This window comes from Talpa europaea (genome assembly GCF_964194135.1).
Source record: "Talpa europaea genome assembly, chromosome: 3".
NCBI lineage: Eukaryota > Metazoa > Chordata > Mammalia > Eulipotyphla > Talpidae > Talpa > Talpa europaea.
Genome location: NC_140069.1, coordinates 65,957,952 through 65,981,086, shown reverse-complemented (window position 1 = coordinate 65,981,086; position 23,135 = coordinate 65,957,952). Strand labels below are relative to the sequence as shown.

At 38.7% G+C, this 23,135-nt stretch overlaps 1 protein-coding gene across 2 annotated transcripts in view; it reads left to right on the top strand.

The window, feature by feature from the left end:
- Window positions 1-23,135, top strand: part of SNTG1 (syntrophin gamma 1) — a gene marked incomplete at both ends in the record, with an annotated part of 271,863 nt that overhangs the window by 207,629 nt on the left and 41,099 nt on the right. For both annotated transcript variants that reach the window (XM_084230408.1, XM_084230407.1), the window contains one exon: window positions 1,434-1,526. In XM_084230408.1, the coding sequence (XP_084086534.1) occupies window positions 1,434-1,526 (93 nt within the window). The remainder of the gene's footprint in view (window positions 1-1,433; window positions 1,527-23,135) is intronic.

Below are 23,135 nucleotides of genomic sequence, written 5' to 3'. Positions count from 1 at the left end.
CACTGCAGTTCGATCCTGGCAGGAGATACTCACATAGCACAGCAGACCTCTCCTCTCTCTCCTGCTGCTCCCCTCAGCAGTGTGTTTCATCAGTCTGCCTGTTCTGTTTCCCGCTCTGTCTCTGGTGAATCTTCTCACCCTCCCACACATCTGGCCTGTATCCCAGTTCTTATATACAGGAATACATAAATCTTAAAAAAAAAAAAAAAAAAGAGTGGAGGAAATCAAATAGCCTTGAACATTCCTTAGTGATGATCATAACTTTAATAAAAAATTCAATAGGTGGATGCAAACATGAAAGCTATCTGTGTATTTACCAATTAAAGTGTACCCCAAAATGAACTAATTAATTCCATTAAATATGTTTTCTAATTTGTTTTATTGAAAAAAATAAATGCAAATGAATAAATTATCAGGATTTTAAATTTCCTATGCTTATTGGGTTTAAATACGTACGTGTGGCTTTTGAACAAGTGACAATGACTTAGCAATCATCATAGTGAAAATGTGACTCTCTAAGTTACTTTTATATGCAGTGTTCTAAAAGTAAATATAAGGATTTGTATTGAAACTTTGTTTGCTATAGGTATTTTTCTCTCTCTCTTTGTATGTAAATTGCAAAGTATTTTTCATCTCTTGACAATTCCACTGAAGTTCACAATTAAAATGTAAATAAAATGTGCTTATAAACATAAAACACATCATCCTGCATATAAACCCCATTTTTATTTCATATTTGTTATTCTTATATTTCATTATCTTTAATTAGTCTTCCTAAAATATTTATATGAATTTATAATGTAGTCTTTTGTTAATTATTAATTTTTGAAGAATCAATAATTTTACACAAATACCAGGCAAGTGGTAAATTTATTTGTGAATTGCTTGTGCCACACAGATGAACACATAGAGGCATTTAATGTCAAGATGTTTCTTGTGTTTTTTACCTTGATTACTGCATCTGTTGATATACCTGAAGTTATTTTTTAACATATTAAAATTAATATATCAATAATTTAAGTAATAGCACAAGGCTTAATAATTTAATTTTTTGGTTTAATGAAAATGCAGTGATATTTAGCTACAGAATATGACAAATTCACTCTTTCTCAGTCCTAAAAAAATTATAGCAGTTCTGTTGCCAGTATTACCAAAAGGAACAGTGTGGCCAGAATCAAGACTAAGTCAGACAGAATAGGGTTTAAAGCTTGGCCATGCATATCCCTTTGCAAGTCAAAAACCACATAGTTTCTATTTATTAATAATAACATGCTGATAATAATATATTTCTTATGCAATTATTGCTGATTCTGAGTTGGTAAACTATAAAGAACTTATTACAGGAGCCGTCTTACAGTCTGATAAATGTTGACTAATAGTACTGATATTGGGTCAATCAGATGAAAAGTAACAGTGTTTTCTGTTCTGTCTAGTGCAAGACGTATGCATGTGTGCTAGAAAGTCATCTAATGGGACTCACGATTGACTTTAGCACAGGATTTATTTGCTTTGATGCTGCAACAAAGGTAACGTGTTCAGGTCAACCCTGAGAAATGTGCTGAGAAAATTCTAATTTATGAATGAATAGAATGCCTTCTAACTCCTGTCATCATTTCAATTGATTATTGGGTACCAAATATAAGACCCTCGCTTTTTTTTTCTGATAGAAGATAAATTATGCTTAATTTGTCTACTAAAAATAAAAAAGTAAATGTTTAATAAAACAATGTGCTGAACAAATCATAACCATATATATGATAGATATTTATATGCATCATTTTATTAAGGTATAGCCTCATATTGAGGGGAAACTCATTCCCTAAAAACAGTTATTTAAAAAAAAAGTCCCCTCACAATTTTTATTTATTAATCAACATCTTTAATATCAAAATGGGAGAAAAAATAATTTTATAATTACTATGTTAGAATTCTATAATGTAGAAATTTTGGGATTGGAATGTGTAGATTGGGAGTATAATGCCTGTTAGCACTTGACTTGAGAAAGTCTTGTACTGTCTGGGTATATGACCTTTTCACAAATGATATATCAGTATCTTTGGTAGTGATATACATTGAACAACAAATGACACCTTTTCAGCTAGCCGTATCTAAAATGTATTAAAACTCAACTGAGCTCCCCTCCCACATTCACCAATAATCTTCTCCCAGTACTGGAGTCATTGATATAGTTTTTGATTTGGGCCTCTGATATCCATGGAAGACATTCCCTCATATGAGACCATCAGTTCTTTAGACCCACGCATTTTCCCCTCCACCTAAATGAAAATAAATTGATCTGGTAGTCAATAAACTGAGTTTTCATCATTCATCCTTTTTTATAGTAAGCCCTTACTGGGAAACAGGTTTATCTAAAAATTAATCCTTAAGCAGGATATCCAAAAGCAAATGTAAATAGCATAAGGCAGTTATATAAATGTGTGAGAAAGGCAGATCAAATAAAATGGAAATACTCTTGTCTTGGGAAAAATGGATGTTTAATGTGTGGTCAGCTGTCTAATGGTGAGTCCACTGGTCACAGTCAAACAGGACGCAGGTGGGTGATTTTTTCATAACCCACAATCAAGGTTGTCACACAAAAACTCATAATGTTTAAGGATGAGCAATGTTTATTTTTATTTTTCTGAAATAAAATATTAAGTGGCACACATATGTTGATCAGAATTGTTTTTGTGCATTGACAAAAGAATGTTTCACTAAGCATGGAATTTCAGGTGCCAGTGACTCTTTGAGTACTCTCAAAATGAGAATGCCACAAACTTGTCCTAAGTCTATAAACTTTCTTTTAATAAAACACTCATTCAAATCAGGATAGGCTCACGAGTACTAAATTCACCTAATGAAAATTAATTTCTCTGATTCATTTCATAGATATTAGGTTTATCACAATAAATAACTTTAAACTGAATTCAAGGTCTTACTTAAAAAATACTATTATAGTTATTCTTTTTCCTGGTCCCTTATTTAGATTTTCTAAATTCCTATTATGAGTGAGACCATCCGGTATTTTTCTTTTTCTTTCTGGCTTATTTCGCTGAGCATGATCCCATCCAGCTCCATCCATGTTGCTGCAAATTGCATGAGTTTATCTTTTTTGATATGCTGAGTAATATTCCATTGTGTCTATGTACCACATCTTCTTGAATCCAGTCATCTATTTTTGGGCATTTGGGTTGTTTCCAAAGCTTAGCTACTGTAAATAGTGCTGCTATAAACATAGGCATGCAGGTTCCCTTTGGAATTACTGTTTCTGTGTCATTTGGGTAAATACCTAGGAGTGGGATTGCTGGAGTATATGGAAGCTCTATCTTTAGTAGGTTGAGGAATCTCCATACAGCTATCAAAATCAACAAGCAACTATAAACCAGAGACACACTATGGGGGTGGAGGAGAGGAGGGATTGGGGTCAAAATAAGGGAGGTGCAATTGTATGGGAAATATAGCCAATATGAAGATGCATACATTGTGCAAAAATGAAAAATGATGTAAGAATTATATAATAAATAAATAAATACATAAATAAATAAAAATAGAAAAAAATACTATTGCCGAATAGACTAAATTGTATGAAATCACTCTGTTGACTGAGAAATAACCAAACTAATATAATCAAGAAAACATTTATGACAGGGTAGCAATTATGATTTGCGTCTACAGTCAAATAGTAGTCCCAGAAAATGTCTCACCAAGGTTAGGGCAAAGGGAGTTTTAAAGCAATCAGGGAGGTGGTCTACACTTGGATCATTTTTTTGAAACTTTTGGATTGGCTGACAGGAATATTAATACAAACTGTTGTATGATTTTTTGGCAACAATCACCAGATAGCCTTCCTGTTTCTTTCCTAATCACCAATAAGGAGAGAACGGGTGGCTATTCTTTTAAAATAACTGATAGGTAGTTCAATAGGGCTGCTGAGGTAGGCTGCTTATTTTTTTTTAATTTAATTTATTATTTGGTTCCCCTATATTCCTCCTATACATGAAACCATCCAATACTTTTCTTTTTTTTTTTCTTCTTACTTATTTCACTGAGCATAGGCTGCTTACTTTTCATCTAGAAGTCTCAACATGACAAACTTTGAGATAAGATGGAATCTGTTTGACTCAAACTAGGTTCCACAAAGTGAAAGTCACATACTAGTAAATTAGAGGGAAACAAAAGTCATCTGAATATATTTCTTATTATCTCAGTCTACTTAAAGTTTCTCTTTTAAGTTAGTATTTTCCAAATCTGTGTTGGGATCCTATATTGACTCTATGTGATAAGAAAGAAAATTGTGACACAGGCACCCTACAATATATGCCAATGTACTCCTGCCTGGGTGTACTAGGAAGGAACAGTTATTCAGCAAAGTTTAAGCACATTAGTCAGGAAAGTTTAAGTAAATTAAGTCATTTATTAAGAAATGAGATGATGCTCACTAAAAGTTTGACACCCAAGAAAAGCAAATTTTCAGGAGCAGTAATTACTATCCTTCCATTTTATGACTATTATGGCAAGTATCTTCTTTAAGGCAATCTGAGTATTGGGGGTGGAGGTGACAATCTATATGCACTATAATGAAGATAACATTTATTCTTGAAAGTGTGACTCATGGAGAGAATGAGAGGGAGAAGTATTAACTATGTAGGACAATAAGAATATAACAGGAGTAGCCTGGAAAAACCAATAAGTTGACCTTATTGAAAGAAGGTTGTGTGGGTGTAAGGTTGCAGTTTTGATTTACATTTGCCTGATAATAAATGAAAATAAGTTTTTTTTTTTCCATGTACCTGTTGTCCATCTGTATGTCCCTGCCCTGTAAGAGATTTGGCAACCATGAAAAGGTGGAGACATCATACGCGCAAATGTATTTTTTGGTTTTTCTAATATGTTTATTTCAGATATGTATAAATTTGCTGTTTTGTTTTGACTAATGCCTCCAGATTTTTTTTCTTTTAGCATAAACTGATAAACTATTTCCCAAAAATAAAAAGCTGTCATATGAGAAATTCATAGACAGTGCTGGTGACTAATTGTTACTTCTCTTACATATACTAAAACCCTAAAAAAAAAAATTGTCTCCAAAGGCTACACCTGAAATCTGTGCCACCATAGATATGGTAAAATAAAAATTAAAAAAATGCAACAGAGTTGTCCCCCAAAAAAGGGGAGGTTCAAGTTTCCCTGCCAGACCCAAGGGAGGTTGGAGCTGCACAACAACATTGAAAAGTCTAGAGAGGAAAAATAAAAATCTAGAGAGGAGATTGGAGTGAAAAAATAACAAGATGGAAAGTCAAAAGATGACTTTAAAAAGCCAAAAATACAGAAAAAAAAAAAGTAAAAAAATCTGTGCTTCCTTCTTGGTCCTAGACTGGTTAAAACAGATATAGGTGAGAGACCTGTAAAAATGTTAACACTGACAGCTTTTATCTTAAATTTAATTTTACTCTGTTCCTCCCAGACTTGTCTACCTTTTTTTGACCCTGTTGTATGGGTCCCTGCCAAAAGGTGCTTTAAACTTGTGACAGGCTTTTGGGCCTTGCTTTGGCAATCCTGTTTGGCTGGACTTTTACCCACAAAAAAATCAATTACTTTGGGTACTAAATTTAAAAATATTCTTTGTCTTGTCTGTATTATGCATTAATTTATTAAAGTCCCTTTCCATTAAAGGTCTTATATGTTTTATCTTAATGCAACAAAGAACAAAACCTATTTAGAGTGGACAAGTTTGGGGGTTCTGGGGTGCCCCTCTCCCTGCCCTGCAATACTTTTACTTTACATCCTCACAAGCATTTATAGTTTCTGGTCTTTTGATATTGGCTATTGACATAGGTGTGAGGTGGCATCTCATTGTGGTTTGGATTTGCATTTCTCAGACTACATGGGATGATGAACATTTTTCATGCACTTTTAGGTCATTTTTATGTCTTCTTAGGAAAAATGCCTACTTAATTCTTCTGTCTTTTTTTTTTTAAATTGGGTCATTTGCTTTCTTTTTGTAGAATTCTATGATTTCTTCTTAATTTTTTTTTTTTTTTTTAATATCAGTTTCTTCTCAGGTATAGTGTGTGCAAGCATATGTTCCTATCCAGTGGGGTATTTTTTTGTTTGTTTGTTTTGGATTTTTTTTTTTTTTTGCTGTTACTTCTCTTACACTAAAACCCTAAAAAACAAACAAACAAACAAACAAAAACTGTCTCCTAAGGCTACACCCTTTTGTGTAGTTTTGTGTAGTCTCTTGTAAGTTCTCATTTGTTTCCCTTCCTCTAGGGACAAATCTGCAAAATGTCCTGCTGCTTATATCATGAAGGGTTTTGCCTATGTTTTCTTCTAGGTATTTTACAATTTCAAGTCTTATGTTCAAATAGTTTATTCATTTTGAACTGATTTTTGTGAATGGTGTGAGACTGTGATCTCAATTTGTTCTTTGCATAAGACTGTCCAGTTTTCTTAGCATTAGTTTTTGAAGAGGATTTCTTTAATTCATTTATATGGTTGGCTCATTTGTCATAGATGAGCTGTCCATGTAGGTATGGGTATATCTCTGGGCTTTCTATTCTATTCCATTGGTCTTTTTCTATGCTTTTGTTACAGTATTCATGTCATTTTATTTATTATGGATTTGTAGTAAAGCCTGAGAACTGGAATTGTGACTCTTCCTGTTTTTGTGATGATTTCTTTGGGTATCTGGAGTCTTTCGTGTTTCCATATCTATTTCAGTAATACTTGTTCTATTTCTTAAAATAATATCGTTGGAATTTTGAGGGGAATTGTGTTGAATCAGCATCTTGCCTTGGGTAGAATGGCCATTTTGACAATGCTGATTCTTCCAATCATGATCAGGGACAATCTTTCCATTTCTTTGTATATTTTATTTAATTTAATGGCATTCTCTAGTTTTCTTTATATAGACCTTTAACCTCCTTTTAAGGTTTACTCCTAGGTATTTAATTTTTTTGGTGTGTAATTGTGAATGGAATAATTTAAAATGTCTTCCTCTTTTATCTCATTGCCTGAATAAATGAAAGTGTTGATTTTTATGTATTTTTTTTTATAACCTGCCACTTTGCTGCACTGATTAATAAATTCAATTATATTTTCATTGGAGTCTTTAGGGTTCTCTATGCATATTTTTGTAACATCTGCAAATAATGCTTATTTTATGTTTACTTTTCAAATAAGTATTCCTTTAATATCCTTTTCTTGTCTAATTGCTCATGTTAGGATTGGCAATACTATATTGAATAGTAGTGGTATAAGTGCATCTGGGTCTAGAAGAACAAGGGTATAGGCCAGAGGTGTGGGAGGTGAGAAGATTCAGTAGAGACAGTGTGTGGGGAACAGAACAGGCAGATCTACTGAAATATACTGTTAAGGGGAGTAGGGACATGACAGGAAAGTTTTACTGTGCCTTATGTGGAATAGCTTCCTGGCCGGGAATCCAACTCAGGCCGTAGTCATGATACACTAAGACTTAACCCTTATGCCACCAGGGAGGTACAGATTTGATCATATGGTTTTTATATTTCTTTTTAATACATGTGGTGAATTACATTAATTGGTTTTTGGATGTTGAACCACACATGTGTCCCTGGAATAAATTCCACTTGGTTGTGATGTATAATTCTTTTAATGCATTGTTGGACTCAGTTTGCTAAGATTTTATTGAGGATTTTTGTGTCTGTTTTCATTAGAGAAATTGATCTGTAGTTTTCCTTTATTTATTTTTTTTTTGAGTTATCTTTGTTTGGTTTTGGTAGTAGAGTGATGTTGGCCTGATAGAATGTGTTTTTATTATTCCTTTTTAGATTTTTTGAAAGAGATTGAGTAGGATAGATATTAGTTCATTTTTGAAGTTTTGTTAGAATGCACTTGTGAAAATAGCTGGTCCTGGACTTTTGTTTTGGGAAGTGTGTTGATTATTGTTTAAATTTTTTTGTTTGTGATTGTTCTATTCAGGTTTTCTATATCTTCCCTATTCAGTATGCATAATTATATATTTCTAATAATTTGTCAATCTCTTACAGGTTACTGAACATATTAGGTTCAGTGTAAAATGTCTACAGGTTACTTATTATTATATAAATGTGGATGGTAATCTCTTATTATCTTTGAATTTCTCTAGTGTCTGTTTAACTTCTCTTTCATTTCTGACCTTTATTATTTAGGTTTCTCCATCTTTTTTTCTTACTGAGTTTAGCTAGTAGTTTTTTATTTGTTTGTTTTTCAAGGAACCAACTTTTGATTTTTTATTCTTTTAGACTGTCTTTTTAATTTCTATTTTATGAATTAATGCTCTTTTTTTTTAAGATTTATCTATTTTTATACAAGAGCCAGGGTACAGATTAGATGAGCGGGAGGGTGAGAGGATTCACCGGAGACAGAGCCAGGAACAGAACAAGGAGACTGAAAAAATACACTGCTGAGGGGAGCAGCGGGCACGGCAGGAGAGGTCTGCTTTGCCATGTGGGATTCTCGCTGGTGGGCCAGGATAGAACCCACACTGCTGAGGCTGGGACAGCTTCACAGTGTGGTGTTCAACCAGCTGCGCCACCAGGGAGGCCCAATGCTCTATTTTTTTAAAAAGATTTATTTATTTTTATACAAGAATTGGGGGACAGGCGAGAGATACTGGGGTGGAGGGTGAGGGGATTCACCGGAGACAGAGTGGGGAACAGAAAAGGCAGACTGACTGAAATACACTGCTGAGGAGAGCAGTGGGCGAGTCAGGAGAGGTCTGTCCCGCCATGTAGGTTTCTTCCTGGGAATTGAACTCGTGCTGCAGTGCCTGTGGATTGCTTCATGGGTTGCGTCTTAACCCCTGTGCCACTAGGGAGGACTGCCAATGCTCTATTTTTTTATTGCTCCATTTCTTCTATTAACTTTTGGATTTGTTTGTTCTTTTTTTCCCCTAATTCCCCTACCAAGCTACTATTTATTTGAATTCTTTCTTGTTCCTTGGTGTGGGCATTTATTCCTATGTTTTTCCTCTAATCACTGCTTTAGTTCTGTCCCATAATTTCTGGAGGGTCATGTCTTCATTATCATTTGTTTCAAGGAATATTTTTATTTCTACTCTGACTTCTTCATTAACATAGCAGTCTTTTGGTGTTGTATTGTCACTTTATTGTCACTTTCCATGTATTGGGGTTTTCCCCGTTTTTTTGTTTTGGTTTTGTTTTGTTTTGTTTTTTTGTTTTGTTGATTTTTAGTTTCATACCTATTTTGGTCAGAGATTATGTGTGATATGATTTCAGTATTTTAAATGTTCTGATATATTTCTTGTGACCCAAAACAATCATGGATAATGTACCATGTGGACAATCATGGATAATGTACCATGTGTACTTGAGAAAAAAAATGTATGTTCAGGTTTTCAGTACTGCAGTGCCATTTATATAATTTGGTCCCTGTAGCCTAATTCTTTGTTTAAAGCCATATGTCAGTCCTTTCCTGGTGGCACAGGCGGTTGAGCGCCACACTGTGAAGCTGTCCACAGCCTCTGCAGTGCCAGTTGGAACCCGGGTGGCCCACAAGGGTCCCACATAGCACAGCAGACCTCTCTTGTCACACCCGCTGCTCCCCTCAGCAGTGTGTTTCAGCAGTCTGCCTGTTCTGTTCCCCGCTCTGTCTCCAGTGGATCCTCTCACCCTCCTGCACATCTGTCCTGTGCCCCGGTTCCTGTGTAAAATAGATGAATAAATCTTAAAAAATAAAATTAAAAAATAAAAACCTAGGAACAATGAGACTTGAGGTTACATAATAAAGTCATATGTCCCTATTTCTTTTTCTTTTTTTTTTTAATAATTGTTCTCCACAATTTTTTTTTATTTTTTTTTTAAGATTTATTTATTTATACCAGAACTAGGGTACAGGTCAGAGGCACAGGAGGGTGAGATAATTCACCAGAGAGCAGGGAGCAGAACAGGCAGACAGACCGAAGACACTGCTGAGGGGAGCAGCGGGTGATGCAGGAGAGGTCTGCCACGCCATGTGGGTGTCTCCCTGGGAATTGAACCCGTACTGCAGAGGCTGCAGACAGCTCCACAGCACAGTGTTCAACCCCCTGCGCCACCAGGGAGGCCCCTTATTTATGTTTCTATCAAGTGTATCTGTTCAGAAATGAGAGCAGGTTATTAAATTCCCATTCTACAACTGTGTTTTTCTAAAGTATGTATTCAGAGTTGATTGTAGTTGTCTAGTATTTGTTCATACTTCTTCATTTGATGACTGTATATAGATAGATAGATAGATAGATAGATAAAGTGTTGTCTTACTGATGCGTTGTCCCCTAATTCATTACATAATGCCCATCCCTCTCTCTTTTTACCTGTTTTAACTTGAAATTTATTTTCTCTAACATAAATATGACTGCCCCTGCCTCCCCTTGAGTTGCTTGTAACATTGTTTTCAACACTTTTTCTGAGTTCATGTTTTATTTTGGGAGCTTAGGAGTGTTTCCTAGAGACAGGAAAAATTTGACTTCTATGTTTTAATCTAGCCAGAGACTGTGCATTTTAATTGCTGAGTTCATTCCATTTTACATTTAGAGTGATTATTGATATATGAAAATTATTTGCTCATTTTGTCTTTAACTTTTGTGATTTATCTATGTCTTTGTTCAGTTGTGTATGTTCTTCTCTTCCATTTACATGTGAGGACTTTCAGTATTTTTTGGAGGGGATGTGGCTAGTATTTGCAGTCTCTGTCAACTTCTGCTTGTCTGCAGATGACTTGAAAGCTCACTCATATTTGAAGGAGAGTCTTGCAATATGAGTATTCTTGAAGGGCAGTTTTTATTTTAAGTTTTAGCATGCATCACTCTCTGACCACAGTATTTTTTCAGAGAAGTCTGATTTTAACATTTATAAGTTATCTGCTTCTATCATCTTGCTAACTTCAATGTTTTCATTGTCTTGAGGCCTTGAAGGTTTTATAACTAAACATCTTGGGGTAGGTCTGATTTTCTTAGGCATCCTGTAGTATTTTAGATTCCCAAATTTGTGAATTTATTCCCTTCTCTAGATTCAGGAAGTTTTCCTCCATTGCATCTTTAAATATGTTTTCTGTTCCTTTCTCTCTTTCTAGTCTCTCCATTTGTATCCCCATTATATTTATATCCTTTACTCATGGAGTCAGATAATTCTCAGAGTGTTTCTTAATTTCTTTTTTTTTTTTAAATTTAGTTTCTCTCATTTTCTTTATTTTTTTAAATTTATTTATACAAGAACCAGGGTACAGTCCAGATGTGGGGGAGGGTGAGAGGATTCACCAGAGACAGAGCAAGGAACACTGCTGAGGGGAACAGCGGGAGAGCCAGGAGAGGTCTGCCATACCATGTGGGAATCTCCTTGGCCAGCTGGGAATCAAACCCATACTGCAGAGGCTGCAGACTGCTTCACAGTGCTGTGCTCAACCGGCTGCACAACTGGGGAGGTCCAGAATATATTACTGAACGTGATACCAATTAAGGAAATAAATGAAAGCCAGTCATAAACTTTCATCTAATTCTGTGATCTTTAGATATTTATATTACTTATCATTTTATTCATGATCATACACAAATTTACAAAATTGATAAAATTCTTACATAGTTTAAGTTCTAGTTTTAGTGAAAATGTAATAAATGAAATACATAGACATTTAATTAGGATAACTGTCACATGAATGGTGAATAAATGGTTTAAAAAGATGATTAGAAAAAAAAAATAAAGGCTGCTCAGTTTTCCACCAAATCCAAACCTAGCCCAAACACATGTGACATGAAGGGAAATGTGCCAGTTTTTCTGTAATTGAATTTTCTGTAAATATATTTCAGTGGTGGTGACAAAGATAGAAGTCAAGGTGTATGCGTGTTGGGTATCTTGTCAAAGTTGAAGGATTATGCAAAAATGGAAAAAGAACTGTGTGGGACAATTTGATATACTGCTTAGGTAGAAGACACACCAAGACCATTAGAAAAAAAATCATATGTGTTTCTGGTTGTCGCTGGGCTCACATTTGTTAAAAGTCAAAGACAAGGGGAATGGTGTTATGGGGAGGGTAAAAATAAATCCTGCTTTTAAAGCATTTCTGTTGTAATTTTTAATGTCTTCTTTTTTGTAAGTTGTAATCCGTAAAGACTGTTATTTTTTGTGTTTTTGTCTTCCATGTAAAAAAAAAAATCTTACTTCTATTTCTGATAACATTATTGGCATGATGCTTATATTGCATTTATATATAGAGGTTGTTTCAGGTTTTTTTTTTTTTTTTTTTTTTTTTTACGATTTCTTTATGCATGCAAAAACTGCGTACAGGCCAGAGGTATGTGGTGTGAGAGGATTCATCAGAGACAGAGTGGGGAACAGAACAGGCGGATTGACTGAAATACACTGCTGAGGGGAGCAGCTTGCAGGACAGGAGAGGTCTGCTGTGTCATGTGGGTTTTCTCCCTGGCCTGGGGACCTAATTTGTGTTACAGTGGCTCTGGATAGTGTCATAGTGCTGCGACTTAACCCCTTGCACTAGCAGGGTGGCCCTGTTTCAGTTTATAAAGAGAATTTTCCTGTGGAGCATGAAAAATTGGGGCCTGTGCACATGACTTGATAGGAATATTGATGAAGCATACACTAGAGTTTGTGCTGCTATTTGTGTTCAACATGTAAGATTTTACTATCATTAACATGACTTTATTTCCAGTTTATAGATAATTAATTATATTTTCATAGTCTACTTATGAACCCTTGATGGTATGTAAATATGCATGCATTCACTAACCTGTTTCCCTTACATGCAGCCAGCTTTGTGTTCCATTCTCTCATGGAAGTTATAGAAAATTCTGAAGATCTTTTATAAAAGGAGGTCTTTTTCTTTCCTCTAAGTTCTGTAATCACTGGCATTTCCACACCTTAAGCCATTTCGAACAACAGATCTTAAACAAATGAATAGTTTACAATAACCATTTTAATTATATATATATATATATATATAACTTAAAATAGCAATAGCATTATTAGGAAAATAAATGATGCCTCAGAACACAATATTATTGAGGAAAGACAGTAAATTACTTTCCTGGGTTTAGTATCTGGTACTGAATGAGACAGTGGATCTCTCTTCTACATTAAGAAAGCAGTCAGGCATCTGCAGTGAAAAATACTTATAATAATAATAAATAAATAGGACTGTGATGTTTAGTTAGATAAAAAATTATAGGAAATCAAAGAATCAGGCTGACAATACAAAAATATGAACCATGGACAATGGTGTAATTATGTTTGATTAACACTTTTTGTTTGCATAATATTATGAATAATAATAAGTTAAGTTTACTTAACTATATTTTCTGGAAAATGGCAATCATTTTGTGATTTCATAGCTGTTGCAGGGACTAGAGAAAATGTAGAAGAGGGCTTATGCTTATTGTATTATGCTATTGTAACAAAATAATGTTCCATTGAAGAATAGCAGATACTGAAAATGTTTCACAAGAACTAAATTAAATATTTTAACATTACTTAGGATTTGTACATATGTTCACCATTTGAAGGATTCAATATCAGGAGTGAATGACAGATTACATACTATATTCCTCATTATTTCCATACGCAATTTTCCTTTTGATAATATTTCAACATTTATCTTAAAACATACAAAGATTGGGGCCTCCTTAGTGGCACAGGTGGTTGAGCACAGTGCTGTGAAGCTGTCCATAGTCTCTGCAGCTCAGTCCTGGCCACCCCGATCAGCCTGGGAGTTACGCACCCCGCTGCTCCCCTCAGCAGTGTATTTCAGTCAGTCTGCCTGTTCTGCTCCCCATTCTGTCTCTGGTGAGTCTCTCACCCTCCCACATATCTGGCCTGTACCCCCATTCTTATATACATGAATGAATAAATCTTAAAAATAAACTAAACCACAGAGATTAATAATTTTGTAGAAGTACATTTTACAAAGTGGATGTCCTGGTTTATTAATGATGACCTGAAGTTATAAATTATAAATGACTTTGAACCCCATGTTTTTAGCATTTAACATTTACATACATTACTTTAAATAAAATTAGAAAGAGTAGCTCAGAGACAAAAGACTTTTGTGGATATATTTTTCTTTTGCAGTCTTCATATTTATTTATTTATTTATTTATTTATTTATTTATACAAGCACTGGGTACAATCAGAAGCACAGGAGGGTGAGAGAATTCACCAGAGCCAGAGGGGAGAGCAGAACAGGCAGACTGAGGAAATACACTGAGGGGAGCAGCGGGCACAGCAAGGGAGGTCTGCGCACCATGTGGGACCCTCACCATGTGGCCGGGGATCGAACCGGTGCTGCAGAGGCTGAGGGTAGCTTCGCAACCCAGTGCTCAACCACTGTGCCACCGAGGAGGCCCCCAATCATTTGCAGTCTTTAATTGTGAGAGCATTTTGGTCAACAAACTGATATTACATATGTACTTACTTTTTTCTTGGGTATCTTTATTGAATTTTAAAATATTGAAAAAATATGATTCATTTTGTTGTTCTTCAAACATATAGATATCTTTACTTGAAACATTTATGATCTTAAAAATATTTAAACATATCTTAAAAATGTTGAATACATTTTGTGCTGGAGTCCAGCTCTGGTGAACAGTGTTGAGAGAGGAATCTGAGTGAGCCGTAGAAATTACCAAGAAATGATAGACAAAAAATAGTGTCTAAACAGGAGCCAGGGGATGCAAGGCCTTTCATTCATGCTCAAGCGTCCCAAGTGCCCAGTGCAACTTGTTTTTATTGATAAAAGTAGTGCCCCCTGCCCCCGCCTGCCACCTCAGATTAGTTACTAGACAATGAAGTATTCTCTTAGCATTTGGCCTTTTCCGGGCACACATTCACCGCTAAGGTTCTGTATCATGAGGTCATTCTGTTTCTTTTTCTAATCTAGGTTGTCCCCTAGACATAGCTTCGCAGACACAAGACAGAACATCCCAGTCTATACACGGGCCAGTCCTCCCACCCCGGCTCATCAGTTTTTTAGCCATGACCTTGATGCCTTCCTTGTCTCAGCACTGCATGTGTTAGGGTTCTCCAACAATATTGTATTATTTCATGTAATCAATCAAAGAACATATTGAGTTAAATAGTTTTTGATTTTCAAATTAAATAAAATTCTAGAATTCAACGTTAGGTGACTCTATTGTTACTAAGCTTGATTTTTTAAACATTTTATTTTATAGTCCATATTTTTATTGTTGAAAAATGATATAGGGATATTTTCTTTATTAATCAAATGAATGAGTTTGCTTTTGTGAAACTATCTTTAGATCTTTTTATGGTAATGAGTGTCACAAAATATATTTGAGCTCCTTTTTTCTGTTTATGGAACAGAAGATCTAACTTACTGGAAGAATTACGGGAGTGAATGTCTTGTAGGTAACAATTTATAATAAGATTTTGGATCAAATTTCAAATTTGGAAAGTGTTCAATAATTCCTTCACACTGTTAGTTTTGTTGGTTTAGTTTTGTTTTTTTATTTTCTTTTTCCTCCCTTTTCTTGGACTTGATTTCCACTTAATTCAACAAATTAATATTAATAATATTGGGAGGATTGTCCCAATAGTATTAATATTAACCAAGTTCACTTGGTCAGTTACCTAGATAAGACAGAGGACACTGAGCTTACAAAAATCAGGAGATATTATTGGCTGTTTGCATCAGGTCTACTCTAAAGTTTGAAATTTCCCTGTAATTTATAACTATTATTTTACTATATTCTTCTCCCAAACGAGGCCTCTGTGATAAAGACATAGTGAAAGGAAATGCATTTTTTTAAAGATTTATTTATTTATACACAAACTGGGCTATAGGCCAGATATGTGGGAGGGTGAGAGGATTCACCAGAGACAGAGGAGGGAACAGAACAGGCAGACTGAGTCATGCCGGTATCTCCACGGCAGCCCAGACTCAAACCCGCACTGCAGAGGCTGCAGGCAGCTTCACAGCACTGCGCTCAACCGCCTGCACCACCAATGAGGCCTAGTGTAATACAACAAACCCATACTGGGTAGGTTCTTTACCGGATCTAGGAGCCATGTTGTCTTCATGCTCTCTGCTGTTCGTCATTGCCATACTCCATCACACTCCGCCACTCTCTGCCGCCGCCGCACTCCTCCATCCATTCCACTGCACTCCTCCTTCCTCTGCACCACACCACCACACTGCACTCTGCTGTGCCACCCTTATAAGCCCAGACTCTCAGCCCAGGTGTACCCACCTACGCATGCCCACACCCTAATCCAAGTGTCCGCCATCAGGCATGCATTCAGGACCACAAGGATCTATCATTAATCCTAATGGGCGGGCAGAAAAGCCTGATACTTTACTTACCCTACAGAACACCCCCTCAGGGTTTTCTGCCATACAGTCTATATCAGTCTATGTGTTTCTCTTCGCAATATGAACACTGAAACCATGGCCCACAAAATCATCACAATATAATTAAGTGCAATTCTCCCATTGATACCAGCAATGGGAGATCCCTCCCATCTGGCAATATATATGCTAATTTTGTGTCCAAAGATAATATTGAAGCTGGCATCCGTGGCCTTCGGGCAACTGATATTACTTGGTATAAGTCACTCGCCTAAAGAACTGGCAGTTGTATTGGTGGATGCTTAGCGTGTCCTCTTACCACTGCCTTTACCACATGTACTCTAAGGCAAAACTCTCTGGCTGTGGTCTCTAGCCATAAGCCATGTAGTACATCCACCCCCAGGATGTATTCCAGGATAGGCGATACATATATTCTATACTCTTTTGGGGGTAATCGCCCAATCCCCAGAGATAGTCTCACTGTCTTCACCTTGACACTCTGGTCTCCATAGCCACCAACATCAGGCACACATTCAGGGCCGCAAAGATCTATCATTAGTCCTAATGGTGGGAAGACAGTAAAGCCTGATACTCTACTTACCCTACACCTAGGAAATACATTCTTTAAAATACATTTCTTTCTCAAAAATCAGGTTCATTATTTCTAATGTATATCAGCTAATCTATTAGCTGCATCCTAGGGAATGCAGTGAGGAGTTAGTTAGAGCAAATACCTACTTACTTTAAACTATAATTTTGAGTAAGAACAGCTTGCTGTTAAGTTGTGAAGGAAATGAGCAAAGTATGAGGAAGAAAACTCAGAAGGACCTTTTAATACCTTGATAGGAAAATACTCTCTAGCAGCGATATTTATAGTGGGACCTAGATTTCAAGAATAAAACAGACATGATTTGAAATGGGAGGGTTTTTATAACAGAAACAATATAATATTTATTGAACATTTAATACATGTGGTACATGATTCTAAGTGAAGAGAATGTCCTATTTAATATTAAGTGATGCTCTGATTGTTTTTATGTTAGTTTTGCCATGTATATGAAATAGCTGCTATAGGGTAAGGTAAAAAATCAGGCTTTTCTGCCCTCCCACCATCAGGATAGATGAGGGAACCCTGTGATCCTGAATGCGTGCCTGATGGTGAGTACCTGAAGTGGGTGCACCTGTGCTAAGACTGCTTTTTAAGGGCGGTGTCATGGGGACACCAGTAGCAGCCGAAAGAGAAGCCGAAGAGAAGCTGAGAGAAGGCCGGAGAAGGCCCAGATAGAGTGAAGACTTGCTGGGGGCTGGGAGGACTACCAGCCTCCCGGCCCCCCAGCACCCCTGCCTGCCACGTACACGCTGAACCCCAATAAAAACCTGCAAAATCACTGAAGACTCTGACTCCTCCTTTACCCGGTCTGCATGGGATCAGAAAACCTGCTCTGTGGCCTGTCCTGCCTCTACAATTGGCGTAAGTCGGAAAGATGATCCATGTAGACGGGTATTGGAGCCCTCCGAAGACCTGGAGGGACTAAGGAGTAATAGTGTTTGTCTGTGATGACGCTGGAGGCACCATGGCGGCACAGAAAGTGTACACCGTCCGGGAGCTGCAGGACGAGACCTCAGCTGGAGGAGGAAACGCCCGCGAGGACCAGCCAGTGACCCCTGAGGCAGCAGAATCATCGGCAAAGAGAGGACCACAATTCAGAGCTCGCCAGTGCTGATTCAGGGAGAGGCCAACGAACTTGGCCTAATGGACATGGACTGATGGACTCGGACTGACAATCCCGCCAGAAGGCGGAGGACCTTGCAGGTTGATATATTTTGGAACCCTGGGGGTGGAACAGTTTCGTTTGTAAACCCCAGGAGATGGGAATCTGGGGTGGCCAGTGGGCCTAGATGGCCAAAAACAGCCTGTGTGTGCCCAGCAGCCAGGTGGAGGAGAAAAGCCAACTGAGAAGGCAAAAGTTGGTGCTGATGCTAAGTTGAGAAGCCCTGAGTGGCTGTTAAGCAGCCTGAGTATGCTGAAGACCTGTGAGTCTCGTAAAATCACCTGTGGGTGATGCCCTGCTCATTGTTGAGTGAGGGTGAGGAGCTGAGGAACCCGTCCTTGGGGGACAGGTGGGGAAAGTGGCTTGGGGTGGAGCCCAAGCCGAATGTAGAGTTTGGATCCCCGACCCATGTGCTTGTGCAGTGGGTTGGCCTGAGTGCAGGGGTCTGCGAGTCGCATGGGTGGCTATGAAGGCCGAGTGTTGGAGCGACTGCAGACAGAAACCCTGAGGGTTGGCGATTACCCCCAACAGAATAGAATCATCAATCCCAGAGCTAGTGCATCCTGGGGGTGAATGCTGTGTGTGGCTTGTAGCCGAGACTACAGCCAGAGAAGGCCAGGAAGCTTGACGGCGCCTGGTATAATATAGTAGATGCCATGAGTGATTCCCCTCCCTCGTATGAGCAGTGCCTTCGGCAGCAGAAGTGGTGACTCATCTGCTGGTACCAATAATTGTCTTTTGCACTAGGTTGGGGCCCTGCCTGGACTTATTTTAATGTAGATAAGTGTAGGGTAAAGAAAATGTCAGGTTTTTCTGCCCTCCCGGCATCAGGATAGATGATGGATCCTTGCGGTCCTGAATGCATGCCTGATGGTGGGCACCTGGAGTAGGGTGTGGGCATAGGTAGATGGGATTCCCCTGGGCTGAGACTGGGCTTTTAAGGGCGGCGTCACGGGGACGCCAGTAGAAGCCAAAAGAGAAGACGAGAGAGAAGCAGAGAGAAGCAGGAGAAGCAGAAGCAGAGAAGGCCAGAGAGCCCAGATAGAGTGAAGACTTGCTGGGGGCTGGGAGGACTACCAGCCTCCCGGCCCCCCAGCACCCCTGCCTGCCACGTACCCACTGAACCCCAATAAAAACCTGCAAAAAACCACTGAGGACTCTGACTCCTCCTTTATCCGGTCTGCATGGGATCAGAAAACCTGCACTGTGTCCGTTCCTGACTTCACAGCTGCTATATTTAGTTCCATTTGGCAAAGGAGGAAGCCTAAAGAGACTTGTGACTTTATATTGCTAAAGTTAGATGGCTAGCAAAACATGATGTCTAATTCAAACCCAAGCAGTCTATCCTGTCGCTAGGGCTCAAGAGCCCTGTGCAGCCCCCTTTAACCAGCAATTGGTGCCCTTGCTCTCCAGTTGTTGCAAATATACACTAATAACTATTCACAGCTATACCCTCTCTCAAGAGTTGCCCTTGATGGTGGAAGCTGCCATCCCACAGAAATACTCTCAGGTATGCTCTGTAGCTAAGGGATGGCTGTTGTTAGGGTGCCCCCCAGCCTTAATGGGGTACAGTGTCATGAGTACAGTGTTCTTCATGCTCCAAAGCTCCCTGTAAGATCAGGTTGGGATGGACTGCAGTGGGATCCTCATCCTTGTTGTAGGATGATTGCCAGGCTTTTCTGTCCTTCCACCATTAGAATTGATGATGGATCCCTGTGATCCTGAATGCATGCCTGATGGTGGGCACCTGGAGTAGGGTGTGGGCATACGTAGGAGGGTTCGCCTGGGCTGAGATGGGCCTATAAGGGCGGCATCACCGGACGCCAGAGGAACGGAACCAGCAGGAAGAGTGGCAGTGAGAAAGAGTAACAGAAGAGAGAACAAGGCCACGAGAGAATGCCAGAGAGCCCAGCAAGAGTGAAGACTAGCTGGGGGCTGGGAGGCTAGCAGGCTCCCAGGGGGCAGGCACCCCTGCCTGCCATGTACCAGGTAAAATCCTAACAAAAGCCTGAAAAAGCCACTGAGGGCTCCAAGGCACTCTCCTCCTTTACCCATCTGCATAAGATCATAGAGATGCTGATCTGTGCCCTTCCTGCCGCTACTACACTTGACTTTCATTTTCCCTTTCTTGTCCTAATCACTGCAATTTCTTAAAATTTTTAGCAGAGACCCTCAAATCAATTACACATTCTTATCTCAGACTCTAATTTAATGAACCCCCCCAGACAACTCTGCTATATTGGGTTTTAGTCTTTATTTACTTTATTCTTTGTATTTTCAATATTATTAGATTTAATTTTTATTATTTTTTTTTTTTTAAATTGAGTGTAGACCAGCAAGCATGGAGCAGTTTCTCTATCAATTCAGGTAGACAAGCAAAGGAGAGTCTTGGAGCCTTCAGTACCTTTTTCCCGCTTTAATGATCTTTCTACACTAATTGTTTTGGGGCAAGCCCAAAGGCTGGTCCTCCTTCTCTGTATTCAGTCATCCTCTCATAGCCATCCCATCATAGCCATCTTCTGTGTCACACCATGCTTTTAGCCTTAGCCTCCAAGCTCAGGTGTGCCCAGTTATGCACACAAACGCCACACTCCAGGTGTCTACCATCAGACACTTGTGTAAGACCACAGGAGTCAATCACAGTCACTAATGGTGGGAGTGTGGGGAAAGCCTGATAACATCCATTTACCCTACATTGAGGTGATACCCCTATCAGGTACTAACACCATAGTGCACTCACCAACAACTCACCCATATTCTTCCACCACCATAGACCACTTTCTTCTGAAATTTTCATCACCTGTATTTCTCTTTTGAAATCCTGAAACTCCTTTTTATCTGATTCAGAGCTTCATTTTCTGTCTTCAGTTCACTGTTTTTATTTCTAAGAACAGTGTAAGAGGGCAGGAATGACCACAGTGCAGGTTTTCTGATCCCATGCAGACCGGGTAAAGGAAGAGTCAGAGTCCTCAGTGGTTTTTTGCAGGTCTTTTATTGGGGTTCACCAGGCATATGGCAGGCAGGGGTGCTGGCTGGGGGGCTGGGGGGCTGGCAGGCCTCCCAGCCCCCAGCAAGTCTTCACTCTATCTGGGCTCTCTGGCGTTTGTTCTGCTGCTTCTCGGCTTCTCTTTCGGCTTCTGCTTTGGCTTCTGCTGGCGTCCCTGTGACGCCGCCCTTAAAAGCACAATCTTAGCTCAGGTGAATCCCATCTACCTATGCCCACACCCTATTCCAGGTGCCCGCCATCAGGCATGCATTCAGGATAAGGATCCATCATCTATCCTGATGGCGGGAGGGCAGAAAAGCCTGACATTTTCTTTACCCTACAAACAGTAATTAATTTTCCTGCATTTTCTTCCTTGTCTTTGAATTGTTTATCTTGATGGAGAGCACATAGCTTCTATGTCTTTGAATTGGGTTCCTGGAGATTTGTTCTCTCTCTCTGTGTTGAGCTATTCCTTTGAGAACTCATGTTGCCATTTGTTGGGTTTTTCCCTCTCCCCATTATTAGCTTTGGGACCCAGCTGATATATGTGGGATTTCCTCTGGGTGTGGCTTCCTCATTGCCTGTCCTCCCTCCTACCCCTCACCAGCATGGCAGTGGTCTCACCTGTCTGGGCAAACAGCTAACTCATAGGAGGTCACAAGACTTCTGCTTGCTCTTGCTCCTCCCTAAGCACGTGTTTAATGTCTTACCAGCCTTAATGGATACTGATGGGTTCTTGGAGTTTGTGAGGCCTCTGGCCACTCTGGCATATTTCCCATAACTGGTCAAGGGGTCCAGGGTTAGAGTGGTCTAGGCAGGTACTGGTGAGTTCTGAGAGAGATCAAGAAGACTTTGGTGGCTCTGGCACCTTCCTCTGGCAGTATCTACATACTATTCAGTCTAGATGGGTACTGGCATGGTCTTATGAGGTTTGCAAGGCCTCTGCCAATTTAAATGGACACTGATATAGTGTCTATAGGAGGTCATGAGGACTCCAACCAATCTGGTACCTTCTATGGTACAGATATGGTGTCTCTCTTGTCTGGGCAGATACTGGGGTGATTTCTAACTAATCATATCTCACATACATACACAGAACACTATCCAACAAGAGAAGAATATGCATTTTTCTCAAGTACACATGAAGCATCTCCAGAATAGATGAGACAATAGAATGTGAAATGACTTCATTGCAACACTATTTATAATATCCTACCTATGAAAATAACCTAAGTGGCCAAATTAAAATTAGTATATTGGACCTCCCTGGTGGTGCAAGGGGTTAGGGCACAACCTATGAAGCTATCCACAGCCACTGCAGCATGAGTTCAATCCCCGGCCAGACAGCTACCCACATGACACAGAAGACCTCTCCTGACTCACCTGCTGCTCCCCTCAGCAGTGTATTTCAGTCATTCTGCCTGTTCTGTTCCCCACTCTGTCTCTGGTGAATCCTTCTCCCCACATGCACACACCTCTGGCTTATACTCCAGTTCTTGTATGCATAAATAAATAAATTGTTTTAAATAAAAAGAAAAATTAGTATATTAGGAAGATGTGGTATATGACATAATGGAATACAACTCAGCTGTTAAAAATTAAAGGATACATTCTTGACTTTTGTGACAACATGGATGGAACTGGAGAGAATTATGCTCAGTGAAATAAGGAGAAAGACAAATATTGGGTGGTGTCACTTATATGTGGAATATAGAGGAAGAAAACAAGGGATCAGATAGTCCAATTCAATAAGAAACCCTAGAATTCTGAAGGTAGAATTGAGGTCACTAGAGGCAGAGGTAAAGGGAAGAGAGCACAATGGACTATGGTGGAGGACTATGGATGCCTTGGTGATAGGTGTGCTGTGGCAACATACACTGGAAGGTATGACCCTGTACCTCCAAATCTTATGCAGTGTTATAAAACAATGTTGCCACAATTTAAAAATAAAAACAAGTAGGAATAGGTTTTGAAAGTTTGAAATCCTATAAATATTGTTAAATATGTTAATAAAATAATGAGAAATGAAATTCATATATGGGATCATT